Source organism: Fusarium redolens (genome assembly GCF_020744475.1).
Source record: "Fusarium redolens strain MPI-CAGE-AT-0023 chromosome Unknown BKA55scaffold_14, whole genome shotgun sequence".
Lineage (NCBI taxonomy): Eukaryota > Fungi > Ascomycota > Sordariomycetes > Hypocreales > Nectriaceae > Fusarium > Fusarium redolens.
The window spans coordinates 211585-225026 of NW_025763677.1; the positions used below are offsets into that span (position 1 = coordinate 211585).

The following is a 13442-nucleotide window of genomic DNA, read 5'->3' on the forward strand; positions in this document are numbered from 1 at the left end:
TTAAAATTTATATTAATATATAACTATTAATAAATATATAACGTGTTTAATAAGCAAGCGCTATAGATAAGTAAGTGCTATACTATTCTTAGCCTTTAAAATAGTAATTAATTTAAAACTATTATAAAGTATCTAATTAATTAAAACTACTTATTATACTCTTTTCTAAATATCTTAATTACTACTTAATAAGTTCTTATATTATATCTAGCCTTATTATTTAAGGTATAGTATTAATTACCTAGTTATACTAACCTCTCTTAATTATTACTTCTTAATAATTTAGCTACTACTTATATATTAATATCTATCTAATTAATAACTTATAATACTTTTTTTATAAATATAGCCTTTTCTTTTTATAATCTAGTCCTTTTTACCTTTTAGTATTAATTTAATATTTTATTTACCTTTTAAGTATTTTAAAGCTTACTTCTTAATAAAATAACTTTATATATAACTACCTTTATTACTTTAATATTAAACTTTAAAGCTTTTATTATTAACTTTAAAGAGCTACTTTTATACCTTTTAATTTATATTTAAAGGTATTTAAATTAAGATTATACTTTAATTATTATCTTTAAGATCTTTAAAACCTATAAAGTTAAAGATTTAATAGCCTCTTTAAGAAATATTAAAGTTTATAATTATATATTAAGCTTTAAAATAATATTTTTTAAGTTAAAAGAAGTAAAGCTAGCTTTTTTAAAACTTTTTTAAATATTATATTTTATAAAAATAGCTTTAAAAGTAATATTTTTTTTTTTTTTAAGTTTATAAGTTAGCCTTAAAAGGTATATCTAAGTATTTTTATAATTTAATATAATTTAAATATTTATTACCCCTATAGCTAGTAAAGCTTTATTAAGTTAAATTATTATAATTAGCTGCCTTAATTATAGCCTAAACCTAGCTATATATATACCAGCTAAAAAGCCCTGCTTATTAGCTAGCCCTAACCTTCTTCCTATAACCCACCAAAAAGGATACCACGCTTCAATTATCTATCACGCTTCCGCAGTAAGTCATCCGACCTAACCCGACTTCTGGCCGCAACCGCTAACAGCATCACAGCTGCCCTATCACGATGCCTGCTATCTAAAGAAGCCTGCAGGCACCTAGGCCTAATAAGCCTTATCTAACTAAAGGCTATAATATAATCCTTAAGATTAAAGAAGCTCTTAAGTAAAATAAAAATAAAGATAATATATTATATATAATAGCTATAAATATTAAAAAGGCCTAATTTAATAAAGATAATATTAATTATATTAAAATATTATTTTTTAATTATAAAATCCTTTTATTTATATAATTTATTTATAAAAACCTTTTAATTAATAAAGACTTTTTTAAATATAAAAAGTAAAAACATAAAGGTTTAAAAAGGAAATTATATAAAAAGATATAACTAAGTAAGAGGAAGAGGGGGTTCTTTAAGGCCCTTAACCTAGGCGGCTTATATAATAAGTAGCTTAAGGATATTTAGTAATAGGCTAAGGAGGTATTAGAGAAGACTAACAACCTGTAATAAATAAACTAGGCTAGTTATAGTCTTAGACTATAAGAGCGCAATTAAGATAGGGGGATATTATACTATAATATTAAGGATAGAAGCGGGATAATCGCGGGGTTCTGTAGAGGAAAAATATATTAAGTTTTATATAAGTTTAATTACCTAAAGTTAAAGACCTAAAGTTATAAATTTGGCATTAATAGTAAAAAGAGGATTAAATAAGTTATAAAATAGATTATATAATTAAATAAGTAAATTAACTATAATATTAATATATTATTAATATAAATAAGGGTTAAAAGTAATATAATAAAAAAAAAGAACTTAGTTTTTAAAATATAAGTTATAAAGTATTAAATTAAATATTTTATTTTTAAATTTTATACCTTTTTTAATAGCCTAAAGTATTTAATATTAAAAAGCTAAAGTAAATATAATATATAAGTAAGTATATAAAGTATAATAATCTTATTTTCTTTATAATATTTCTTAAAATTAGTAATATAATAGCTTTTATAACTATTAAGAATTAAAAAATAATAAAAACTAGTTAATTTATTAATTATAAACTAATTAAAATACTTTAGCTAGTTAAGACCTAGCTAATTATTTATTTATTTACTTTAGCTTAATATAATAACCTAATTATTATTTTTATTAATTTTACTTTATTTATTTTTATATATAAGGTTAATTAGTTATATGCCTTATTATAAATATTTAATTAATTAAGGTTAATTTAACTTTTACTAACTAAATTATATAAAACTTAATATAATTCCTTTAAATTTCTAAACTCTGCCTTTACTTTATATTTATCTAACTCTTTATTAATTTAATAATAGCTCTTTGGCAATATTAGCTGCCCTTATAAATATATTTAGAAGCTATTTTTTATATATAGCTAAGTTTAGGCTTATAAAGGCAGTATAGAAAACTACTTTATTTAATTAAAGAAGATAATCTTCCCTTAAGGCTATTTTTAAGTCTTTAAAAGTTAATAACTTTTTATTACCTTAATTTAAATTAATTAAATTAATATAATATCTCTGTTTTATATAATTAATTAATTAAATTAGGCTATAATTAAAAATAGCTATTTTAATAAGGTTAAATATATATTTTAATATAAAGTTTTTTATAATAATAATAATTATTATATATATTATATAAAGTTATGTTTTATTAATTACCTTTAAGGTAGGCCTAATAGCTAAATTAAGATTATAGCTAGTTATATAATAGGTATAATTATATAATTATAAGCTATTTTAAATAAGTATTAAGGCAGTATAGCTATTATATTATTAGTAAGAAGGGTTAAAAGGGAAAGTTAGGTTAGATAATATATTTTAGAAGTGTAATAGATAAATTAAGTATAGTATAAGGTTATAAAGGTTAACTAAGATATAGTCCTTTAGATAAGTTAAAGGAAGAAGGTTAATCTAGCTATTAAGATATCTATAGCTAGTATTAGTACTGCTTAGTTAAGGTAATAATTGCATTATTAAGGTAGATAAATCTTATCTAATTCTGGCTTTTATAATAATAATCTGCTATAAGGGTCTTATTATTTAAATTATTAATAAAAAAGCTAAAAAGCTTAATAGTCTTATATAAGGCTAAAAGTAAGGGAAAAAAAACTAAAAAACTTATTATTATAAAAATTAATAATATATTAATAAGTTATATAAATATTAATTAGATTATAAGATAATATAATAAGTAGCCTAACTATTGTGTTTTTATTTATAAAGTAATTATTATTAATTTCTTATAATCGCTATATAAAAAAGGTATAATATCTTTATTAAGATATAATTAATTTACTATTTATATAAAAAGTTATAAACTTATTTAAATATAATACCTTTTTAATAATTTCTTTATATTATTAAATAAGATATATAATATTATAGGCTAAAGAATTAATTAATTCTGGCTTTTTTTAATCTTCTTATAGATATATAATAGCTAGTTAATATATAAGTATTAATAATAAGTATTTACAGTATCTAGAAGCAGATTTATTAATAAAAAGCTTTTCTTATTATTTTCTTTTTTATAAGTATTAATAATTAAAAGGTATATTATTAAATTATTTACGAAATAATTAAGTTTATAATTAGGTATAAGAGAGTTTAAGGCTATATTAAAGGGAATTAAGGCTAGTAAGCTTAACGGCATATTATTAAGGTTATTATATATATTAATAAAGGTATATTCTTTATTAATTATAATAGTAAATATATTTAAGAAATAAAAGAAAATATTTAAAGGTAATAAATATAAATATATATAATAAGAGTTTTTAATACTTTAAAAGAGGATAAAGATTATAAGTAAGTAAATTAATTAACTAATTAAGTAATTAAATACTTTTAAATTAATATAACGTGTTTTATAAGCGAGTGACCCATATAAGCGAGTGACCCAAAAATCTCAACCTTCTCAATTAAATCGGCAATAAAAATACCACAAATTATCAGATCAATTAAAACTAATCGCTATATTCTTCTAAATTAACCTCAATTTCCTCCTGACAGGTCCTTGTATTATGCCCGGCCCTGCCGCATTTGCTACAATGTAAAACCCTCGGTCCCTTAGACCTTCCGCGACCACCACTTCTCGACGATTCGGCTGCTACCTGCGTATCAACATCCATCTGATCAATTGCTTGTGATGCCTCTTCTATAGTCAAAGGCCCTCCTTTCTGTAGTCTAGTCCTTTTCCCCCTCCGGCGTCGCTTTACTATCCGATTCTCTTGTTCAACTTGTTGAAGCCTATCCTCTAGTAGGACTATCTTATGGATAAGGACGCTTGTTGCCTTCTCAAAATGCTTAACAGCCTCAATAATTGACTCTGGGGAGCTGCTCTTATGGTTTCTAACCCTTCCCTGTAGATATTTAGAATGCGATTGGGCCTCTAGTAGTGTCTTTGGGGTCCTTGCAGTCCAAGGGGTTGAAGGTATCGTGACCTCTGCGGGAGGTGTCGGGGTCCGTAATTGCACATCAAGCTTTGAGATGACATTTTCTGGGTCAAAGGGAGCAAGCCCAGCTCCTCTAAAACCTCCTTTGATATTACTTTCTGTAATAGTAGCTCGGTGGGCGGCATGAAAGGCAGGAAAGAACTCGATCTTGGTGATGTGGTTTATAGAGCATCCCATTAGACGCTCTATTTCTCGCCCATAGGCCTTTTTCAGCGGCCCAAAGCACCCTACATCAAGAGGCTGGAGTAGATGAGAGGCATGAGCAGGCATACAGAGGGTAATAATCTTATTCTCCTCACAATATCTCTCGAATTCGATAGAGTGGTGGCTTTCATGACCATCGAGGATTAAGAGACGATAAGAACCAACTGATCGGTCCTTTGTTGATCGATCAAAGTGCTGTAGCCAGTCAAGACCTAGCTGGTTATTGGTCCATCCATTTTCGCTCAATGCAATGACCCAATCGGCGGGGAGGTTGCATTCTCGGTACCAATTGGCAAGATGATATTGGCCTGAACCAATGATGAATGGTGCGATCGATTGACCTTCTGCATTGACCGCTTGAATCACAGTAATCCATTCACGATTTCCAGGCTGTATCTTCTTTGGTATCCCTCGCCTTTCTGAGCTTGTGACGACCATTCCGGGCTCAATCATACCCATCATAAAGCCGGTCTCATCAAAGTTCCAGATATCAGCTAATTGGATACCGTATTTCGCGATCGTATTCTCTACGAGGCGAAACCAGCCCTGAATAATAGTCGGATCTTCGCATTTAGCTCTCTTATAGTCATATCTCCGAAATCGACATGCCTTTAGCTCTGGTTGTCGTTGGATAAAGTTATGAACCCAGAGCTTGCCGACTGGTAATGCCTCGCGATCGGCAAGTAGAGAATTGGCCATTTTTTCCACAAAATCGCGCCGAGGGGGGAAACCTCGGGAATCTAGGTCAAGGATAAATTGAACTATCGTCTGTTCCTCTAGATCAGATAGGTTCCGTGATTTTGTGGTTATATCACGCTTTGAATGAATGCCATTCCGGCGGCGACCTAAGGTGCGGTGATTGACCTGATATACAGTCGCCGCCTTTCGGATACTTAATTTCGGGTCATTTTGAAGGGCCTGAAGGGCAAGAAGTATCCTAGCTTCATATGAAGGCTGTGGCATATCGGGTTGTTGAAAGATATTGAATTGAATGATGATAATGTAAGTTGAGGGATTTTTGGGTCACTCGCTTATATGGGTCACTCGCTTATAAAACACGTTATATAAATAAAATATAAATATAATAATTATATTTATACTTATAAAAATATAAGTTATAAAGGGAAAAAGTAAGATATAGGTATAAAGGGCTAAGAATTATAAATAGCTTTAAGTATTTTAAAGTATATAATATAAGTATTTATATTAATTAATAAAATAAAAAGTAAGTAATATATTAAGGAAAGGAAAAAGAAAAAAAGAAAGAGAAAGTAAAGAAAAGTTTTTATACCTTAAGAACCTCTTATATAGCTAGGTTAGTAATTTAACCTCTTTATATATTTAAAAGCTCTTATCTTAACCTTAAATTCTTTTTTATATTTATTTCTTTTTCTTTTCCTTAATTTCTTTAACTATATCTTAATACTTATATTTTTATTTAATTCTTTAGTTTTTATTTAATCCTTATATCCTTTATTATAGCTACTAAAGTCTTTAATAGTTTTAATTTCTTAAAAAAGGGAAAAAAGAAGTTTCTTAAGTATATAATAATTACTAAATATAATATTAATAAAGAAGAATTCTTCCTTAATATTAATTAATTATATATAATACCTTTTATATATTAAGCTTATATATTATATTCTTCTTAATTATATAAAGGTAATTAATTAATTAGTTATTTCTTTTTAAGTATAAATCCTTTCTTTATTAGGCTTTATTAATATTATATTTTTAAATTAGCTTAATAAGTATTTATATTATTAACTTTGGCTTATATATATCCTAGCTAAGTTTACTTATTATTAAGGCTAGTCTTTTTATAAGCTTATTAAAAATATACCTTAATTAAAGGCTTTTTTAATTAGTTTATTTAATATTTATTATTTTAAAATATATTATAATTATATTTGTTTTTACTTTTAAATAACTAGGTAAAATAATAAATATATCTTTTAGCCCTTTTATAATTATACTTTAATTAAAAGCTTTTAAAGTAGTTAGTATTTTAATTATACTTAAAATATTAAATATAATTATAACTAGCACTTCTTCTTTATTTATTAGGCTAATAAGCCTTAATTTAGCTTACTTAAAGCTTTTTTTTAAAACTAAATTACCTTTTATAATTAAGTTTTATTCTTCTTATAAATAAACTTTATAAAGTTTTAAAAGATTAATTAAACTCTTAATTATGCCTTTAAATTACTAGGTAATAGCTATTTATACTTTAAGATTTTAAATTAAATAAGGAGGATATAATAAAGGCTATTAAGTAAAAGATTAATAAGCTAATAAGTAAAAAATAAAGTGTTTTTAATAAAAAAACTAAGTTTTAAAATATAAAAGGTATAAAAATAAGTAATTAATTAGTATTTTATTTTAAAGAATAGCCTTTTTTTTATATTAAACTTTACTTTATTTAATTAAAATAAATTTAATATTTAAAAGATTTATAATTTTAATATTATATTTAACTATTATTTAAAATATTTAAGTTATATTTAAGGTATATTTAATATATATTTTATTTATTTAAGTAATATTATAATTATATTTATAGTTTTTAGCCCTTATTTAAGTAAAACTATATTATTAAAATCTTAACTTTGCCTTTTATATTTAAGTTTAAAATTACTTATTTTAAGATAATCTTTCCTTATTTATTATTTAATTTCTTATATTTAATATTAAATTAGTAATTACCTAGCCTTTTCTATATTATATCTTTTTCTTATTTTAGTAATAATTAAGTATTTTACTTTTTTACTTTTCTTTTAAAAGTCTTATATTCTATTTTTTCTTTCTTTTTAAATATAAAAATAGAAATATTTTTATAAAGATTATAAGCTCTTTTTTATAATAATATTCTCTTTTTTTCTTTTCTTTATTATAATAAAGCAATAATATCTTTTATTATTACCTTATTTATATACTTCTTTTCTTATTAAAAGTAAAATATTATAGCCTGCTTTTAATATTATAACTCTAGCTCCCTTAACATTAAGTATTAAGGAATAAGGCTTTAAAAGCCTTTATTAATTAATTTATAAATTGCCTTTTTACTTTTTAAAAGGCCTTTTAAATTAACCTTAAAGTATTTAATTAATTAAGTTTATTTCTTTTAGTATTTTTATAAAGCTAATTTTAAAAATATTTTCTTTACCTTTTTTATTTTCATTTTTTAATTTTAAATCTTTTTTACTTATTTATTAATTATTCTTATTTTATTAAAACTTATATAAGTAATTATTATATATTTACATGTTTAATAGTTTTTTTCTTAGTTTTTATAAAGTATAAAAATTAATATTTAAGTAATACTTAATAATATAAAAAGGGCTATTTTAATTCTTAATTATTTTATACCTAATTAATATATTATTTATTTTAAAAATAATATATTTTAAAATAAGATTTTTAATTTTTAACAGTTACTTTTTAATTTTAAATTTAAGCTTTTTATTATATTAAGTAGTAATAAGCTTTTAATATTTAATAACTTTAACTTTAATCTTCTTTATATTTACCTCTTTTATTTCTAAAATACAAATTTAAGCCTATAACTTCTTTTTTAGTATATATACCTTATTTTAATTAATTAATTATTAAATAAGGTATTTAACTTTTATTAAATATATAAGCTCTTAGTTATATATTAAGTAAAAGGGTAAGTATTTATATAATCCTTTTATAGCTATATATTTTATAAATAAAATATATTTAAGATTTTTAAGATTTTTAATTTAAAGGTAAAGACTAATAATAAAGAAAAAACTATATAAGATAATATTTAATAATACTTTTTAATTATAAACTAAATATAAACTACTAATTAGGTTTAATTAAAATAAGGTCTTTAATATAAAATAAAGAATTAAAGAATTAGTTAAATAATATTAAATATAAAAAAAAGAATATAAAATTATATATAAAAAGATATATAAAAAGCTAAAGCTCTTAAGGAAATTTAAATTTTTATATTTATTTATAAATATTTATTTAACCTTATTAATAAAACTTAAATCTTTTAGAGGAATCTTTCTTTTTATATTTATTATTTTAAATATCTATCTAACCTTATTAAAAAAGTTTAGACCTCTTACCTTGGAATGTTTGCTATAACTATTATAATATATCTTTGCAGTATATTAGATGCTTAGTTTGGGTTATTTTAAAGGGCCTAAAGAGCAAGAAGAGTTTCAGCTTTAATTAAAGGTTATAATATAGTAAATAGTTAAAAACTAATTAATTAGGTAAAATATATAACATAAGAAGGAAAAGTGCAGTGCTTGCTTATTAAACACGTTAAGTATAAAATAGAGTAAGTTATTATTAATATATAAAAAAGCTATTTACATTATGTATCTAAGGTTTAATATATAAAAAAAAATAGCTAAAAATCTATAAAAATTATATTATAGTAAGGTAACTTATATTAATTTTAAAAATTCTTTTTTTAAATTTTTAGCTATTTTATTTATAGCTTAAAGTGCTATAGGGTAGGCTATTCTTAGCTATATAGTGCAGTAGTCAGCTGGCTTATCTGGTTAACTTGCTTATTAAATATATTATATATAATAATTATAAAAGTTAAAAAGGTCTAAAAATAAAAAGATAATATTAGCCTTATTAAGCTAGCTTTTTTAGCTATAAAATCTTTTTATTTATTATTATTATTATTATTATTTTTTTTTTTAAATTTATAAGTTAACCTTAAAAGGGATATTTAAGCATCTCTAGAGTTTTAATAAGTTTAAATATTAATAGGCCCTTATAATCAGCCTAAACTACAGAAAGTCAAATATCGTTCTGGTTTGGCTGCCTCAATTGCAGCCTGAACTTAGCTGCATGCATACCAGCTGAAAAGCTCTACCTGCTTAGCAGCTGGTTCCTTAACCTTCTTCCTTTAATATACCCAAAAGATACGCTTCTATCATCCATCACGTTTTTACAGTAAGGTGGTTAAATACAAACGATTGATAAATATTAAGATTACTACCTAAATGTTCCCCCTTTAAAGCAATAAGATATAGTTCCCTCTGCATTCGCAAAATAATATTAGGAAAACCCGGTAGGAAAACCAATATTAAGGGAGAAAGAATAGCAATGCGAAGTTAATGCAAAAGATAAGTAACATACACACCTCCAGTTATATACCATAGTCAACCTCCTTTAGTTCGCCAGCTATCAGAGCCAGGTAACCTAGAACCAAACAGTGGCGGGAGCCATTATCCCTCAAATTCCAGCTGTTGTATTACCATATCCTCCCATTAGCCATTTGCAACTTCCGCGGGTCGAGTCGATTCCTGAGCTGCTGTGTCAATTTACATTAGGGCCTCTGCGGCGACCACAGCTCAACGGGTCCCAACCGATGGCTGTGGAACTTCATTATTTGCCATGCCGAGCCACGTCCGTAAGAAACGAACACTGGAAGGCTTGGTCGCCACAATGTACCCCTTGATATGGTTATAATCCGTCGCGGCGCTTCTAACCGCGGCTCTGGTGTAGTATCGAGGTACGTTTCCTTAGAAGTGTCGGCGATTTCATCAATACCAGAAATAATAAAGCAGCCATAGTATGAGACCCATAAAGGTTCGTTCGGCTGCCCAAGGGCATCCCAGGTCAACATGGGAACACTTCAAGCTGATTATCAGTATCTAATAAAACCAAGAAACGTCAGGTTTAAACGGTGTTAGAAGGCTCACTCTTTGTTTCCTAGCACGGCAGCTTCCACATACTTTCCCTCTCTTTCTCTTCCTTGATAACCTTTCCTCCCGGGACAAGTGTCTTGGAGGTCGATGGGGATAAGGTTCCATAAGTATATTAAAGACTTGTTCGTGGAATCGAAATGGCCGGTGACGTTGAAATAGTCGTGGTGGCGGAGGAACGGGTTCTGGCTCCGGCTCCGGCTCTTCATCTTGATCTTCCACTTCCTCTTCCACTTCCTCTGCCTCTTCCTCTGCCTCTGCCTCTTCCTCTGCCTCTTCCTCTTCCTCTTCCTCTTCCTCTGCCTCCGTATTGTCCTTATTTCCGAGGAATGGATCTCCCTGAATTGCGTTAGAGAACACATCGTGGATTGAGGAAGGGTCTCGTTCGGAAGTCGGAGAAGAAGGGGGCTGATGGCTGAACAGGTAGAAGTTCTCATTGTCTCGCTGGTCATGTTTAGAGTTGCTATTGGGGACGTTAGAAAAATTCGATTCAGCAAGGATTTGAGGAATCCTAGTGGAGAGATCCACCATATTCTGGAAGTCATCGTCGAGATGTTCTATGTCGCCCGGGACAGCATTGTAGTGTGCTTCCATATAACTACATCAAATCCAAGGGACTTTATAGATCCGACTAAGCCTCACGCGAGGCTCAAAAAGTGGAAGAGATTTTCTAGTGGATAGAGAGGATCCTGGTTTCCTAGCGCGAGACGCCTGGGAAACCTAGATAGAGAGGAACTAGAGAAGGAGAGTTCTTCTACTTATGCGGACTAGTCGAAAGAGCGTTTGGCGTGGAGTTTACGGTAAAAGCAGTTGTCGCTGGAAGTTTGCTATTCATCTCTTGAGAATGTGCAGCCTTTTTTTATATTTGGCCAACGTTGTGGGGGCACGAAATGATAGCGCTCCATGTCTTGTTGGAACAAGAAGAAATTCACGCTTGGCCCAAAATGGACGCCGGAAATGCCATTAAGAAAGATGAGCGAGCCTCTTTGCTACCTGGAAGTAATTCTGAGAAAGGGGGCTGCAGGGTGGTACGTGCACAGGGCTGTAAGCATCAATAATCAGGAGCTAAACTAAAAGAGGCTGCCGGAGAAACCAATCAGAGGCCCTCTGATCATGGTTGTCGAGCTCGGAGGTGAGTTCGCGACCTTTTCCAGAGGTATTGGGCAAAGGTTGCACGTAAATTTTAAGATCACAAGCAGTGTTGCTTAGTGACACCGATAAATCGGAAAGAATTGCATAAAAGACACCACAGCTCCAGTCGAAATGTAGATTGGATGTCGAACTCATCATGAAAGCTCAACTCATCTCATTTAGTGTCCCGTTCATGGCCCGCGACCTCACCAGCATGGCCTTCATCCCACGCAGTCCTTCAAGTGTAGATTTGGTTGGGATTGGGTCTTGGGCCATCATATCCTCATGCCCTAGAAACATCTCACCAACTAAAACTCATCACACCGATAATATCTACAAATACCAGCTACAAGTTCCGAGTCTATCGAAAAGCATAGTTTCGGAAAAGCACCCTAAATATCCCAGCCAGAATTGCAACTTCAGAAGGGAGAGCCACCACCACGCAATCAACACAGACTCATACCAAGTCTCTCGGTGGCTCGAGCAGGCCCCTTATGAAGAAGGGTGGAACCAGCTTACATCCGCAGCATGGCGATGCTCGAATTCAATAGAGGATTCCTGCTACAGTTGCTAAATAGAGGAGACCTCACATGCGAAATCTTTGCTATATAGGGTTATTCAACAGTATCAGCTTGCCAACTAGAGCCCGCGGTAAATATCCTGCACAGTCCTGTATCTATTTTACATAAGGTGAAGGACTACTACTGCTATTCCAGAATGGCTTTCGCCTAGGCTTATGTTTGGGATAACATGGTCATAGTGCAGTAAAATAAAATATTGACATTGATCTTCGGTGTGGATTGCAAGGGGGCTGGTCAGCTTCTGACGTTAAGTATATATGGCTGGAACGAACTCTCTGTAGCGATATCAGCTAAGTTAGGTATTCAGATTGCGATGGCACAGTTGGGCAACGGTGATGCTCTTTGGCTCGGATCTGGACGGATGATTAACGGAGATAAGAGTAATTTCTCAAGGCATAGTGTCATCTCCCTGACCGTTAGGTTTCGCATCCTGAGCTTTGTTCCTGCCAACATGTTGTCCTGTCGGTCCGCGGTAGGGTGTCGGATTTCCGACTATTAGTAAAGCAATTTTGTTGATCAAACTTTGCCTGCTCTCGCCCAGGGGGGCATAGGTGTCTGGACATCACAGAGCGCCGCTTTCTGTTTAATTCTCGGTATACAGCCACCCTTCTAAGGCCAGCGTGGTGTGGCTGCCATTCCCTGTACTAGAACCAAATCAGCGGGCGTTTCAGGCGCCTCTAGCCCCGGCTAAAGCATGACGCCGACTAAAACCACTTAACCCTTGGTTCTCGGGCTTAAGAAGTTGGAGACTAGAGGACTCCGTTAGCAGAATTGTTAGCATGAAAGGGTGAGCGAGAGCACAAACGGCGAACATTCAACTCTGCAGCATTTCGATTTCGGTCCCCTTGTAAGATTAACAGCCATCTCCAAGATGACGAGGAGCTGGTCCCTGGATTGGCGCGATCAGAGGCTATTATCGGTATGGATTAGAGACGATAGGTCCAGGAACATAACACGCTGCGACTACAGAACAAGGGCAACCAGATGGCAGGGTACGCAGCGATGACGCGGCTTAATGCACCAGCCAAGCAGTCAGGCATGATTGGTAACGTGGGCGACGCTGACCTGCCATGGCTTAAGATAAACGATGTTTGTTGGGTGAAATGTGCTAGTTTACCTGCAAGTTACGTGCTTGCGGTGGAGGAAGGTGGCTTCCTGGTATCACTGCGGATAAGGACTCTGTTAGGTAGTTCGGTCGTCCGGCGGTGACACAGCGAGACGCAATTATCAAGTCCCGTATGAGAACTAATACACCCAGAACATTCATTATGTTTATCGCTCCTACTCCGCGCCTCTTGCATTCGGCA

At 29.9% G+C, this 13442-nt stretch overlaps 1 protein-coding gene across 1 annotated transcript; it reads right to left on the bottom strand.

Annotated features, from left to right (window-relative positions):
• Positions 1–9723: 9723 nt before the first annotated feature.
• Positions 9724–11017, bottom strand: BKA55DRAFT_741041 (uncharacterized protein). Its single transcript, XM_046201460.1, has 2 exons — positions 10421–11017; positions 9724–10351 (listed from the first exon to the last, which is right to left on the bottom strand). Exons 1-2 carry the CDS (start codon positions 10966–10968, stop codon positions 10045–10047), a joined length of 855 nt encoding a protein of 284 aa, XP_046045738.1. The 5' UTR covers positions 10969–11017; the 3' UTR covers positions 9724–10044.
• Between the last annotated feature and the right edge of the window lie 2425 nt (positions 11018–13442).

Excerpts from the sequence above, each read along its gene's own strand:
- BKA55DRAFT_741041 (XM_046201460.1), bottom strand. The coding sequence starts at position 10,968 with ATGACTTCCAGAATATGGTGGATCTCTCCACTAGGATTCCTCAAATCC. Across the intron at positions 10,352-10,420 it reads GCCGTGCTAGGAAACAAAGA|TGTTCCCATGTTGACCTGGG; the intron begins GTGAGCCTTCTA and ends ATCAGCTTGAAG.